This window comes from Dipodomys ordii, unplaced genomic scaffold (genome assembly GCF_000151885.1).
Source record: "Dipodomys ordii isolate 6190 unplaced genomic scaffold, Dord_2.0 Scaffold146, whole genome shotgun sequence".
In the NCBI taxonomy this organism is placed as follows: domain Eukaryota; kingdom Metazoa; phylum Chordata; class Mammalia; order Rodentia; family Heteromyidae; genus Dipodomys; species Dipodomys ordii.
The window spans coordinates 2,344,541-2,346,318 of NW_012267362.1; the positions used below are offsets into that span (position 1 = coordinate 2,344,541).

The following is a 1,778-nucleotide window of genomic DNA, read 5'->3' on the forward strand; positions in this document are numbered from 1 at the left end:
GACCCAAAGCAACAAGTGCGCGGCGCGGCGCCCCGAGGCCGCTGCGGGGCGGCGGCGGGAGAGCCAGGCCCAGCAAGGCGGCTCACCCGCCTTCTTCCTCTCAGGTCCTACCCTCCCAGCGCACTCACTCTGCCACACGACGCTCTTCAGCCCCCGTTCTGTCACCGGCGGCGCCATCTTCCCCCAAGCTGAGGAGCCGCGGCCTCCGCCTCCGGCTCACACAACCTACTTGGCCTTGGAAGCCGGCGCTTCCGACGGCCACGCCCCTCGCGGCGGGAAGGCCCCGCCCCCGCCAGGAACCGCGCCCTCTGGTGACGTCACTCGCGTGGGGGGGGCCGGGTTCCCGCCCACGTCGGGACGCAGGCTGGGCCCCACCACGAGCGGAATGCCGAGTGCAGGTCTGCTGCCCCCTGGCGGGAGGTTGCTGTAGCTGGAGGTTCCAAGTACTGAAACCGCGGAAAGCGAACATGTGAGCGAGCAGCTGATTGTGAACTAACAAGATCCCCGAAATTATTCATTCAAATGTCTGTCTAGATGTCTATGTCTAGCCATGGATATAACTATAGATATAGCTAGACATACGTATCTATATATCTATACCTAGCTATCTATCGATAGTTAGATATATCTATAGATATCTATAGAAACATCTATATCTATCTAGATAACAAATATCTGTATCTGTAAATATGTAGATACGGATAGATATATAGTTATAGATATAGCTATATCTACATAAAATATATATCTATAGATAGATGGATATAAATACATATATATCTAGATAACATATATCTAGATAGAGAAAACGAGACTCTAATAAAATAAATTTTTCATTCACAAAGACTTACAGTATATTTCACCCAGAAGGCAGCTCAGCTAGCAAATGGAAAATTTACTTTCTCCAAAAGTTTATTTGTGTGTGTGTATGTGTGTGTGGCTTCCTATCCTAGGGCCTGAACTCAGGGACTGGGCACTTTCCCTGAGCTACTAGTGCTCTACCACTTGGGCCATAGCTGCACTTCTGGCTTTTTTTTTTTTGAGGGGGAGGTGCTTAATTGGAGATAAGAGTCTCACAGACTTTCCTGCTTGGGCTGGTTTCAACACAAGATCTTCAGATCTCATCCTCCTGAGTAGCTAGGATTATAGGCATAAACTACTGGAGCTCGACTAAGAGCTAATAGTTTTAATAAAGTTTGTCATAAAAAGAAATGATAGGGCTGGGAAGGTGGCTCAGTGATAGAGCACTTGCCTTGCATGCATGAGACCCTGGGTTCGATTCCTCAGCACCACATAAGCAAAAAGAAAAAAGCCGGAAGTGGCGCTGTGGCTCAAGTGGTAGAGCGCTAGCCTTGAGCTGAAGAGCTGAGGGAGTTCAGGCCCCATGACCGGACCCCCCCCCCAAAAAAAAAGAAATGAAATGATAGCCAGGTGCTGGTGGCTCACAACTGTAATTCTAGCTACTTAGGAGGCTGAGGTCTGAAGATTGAGGTTTGAAGCCTGCCTGGACAGCAAAGCCCATGAGAATCTTACCTCCAATTCACCAGCAAGGAGCTGGAAGTGGAAATGTAGCTCAAGTGATACAGCACCAGCTTTGAGCAAAAAAAGCCAAGTGAGTGTGAGAAGCCCTGAATTCAAGCCCTAAGACTGGCACAGAACAAAACAGAATGACAACAAAAAACAGCTGGGAATGGTTGATGACTAGGACTGCTAATTATGTTCAATATTTGCCGGCTGCTTCATGTATGCTATGTACTGAGTAAAGTAAATGATCTGAT

General features: G+C 48.4%; 1 protein-coding gene across 1 annotated transcript in view; it reads right to left on the reverse strand.

Moving 5' to 3' along the window:
* Positions 1–243, reverse strand: part of Stxbp3 (syntaxin binding protein 3) — a 73,474-nt gene extending 73,231 nt beyond the window's left edge. Inside the window, exon 1 of the mRNA XM_013031848.1 lies at positions 129–243. Coding sequence (XP_012887302.1) covers positions 129–177 — 49 coding nt within the window. The 5' untranslated portion in view covers positions 178–243. The remainder of the gene's footprint in view (positions 1–128) is intronic.
* Between the last annotated feature and the right edge of the window lie 1,535 nt (positions 244–1,778).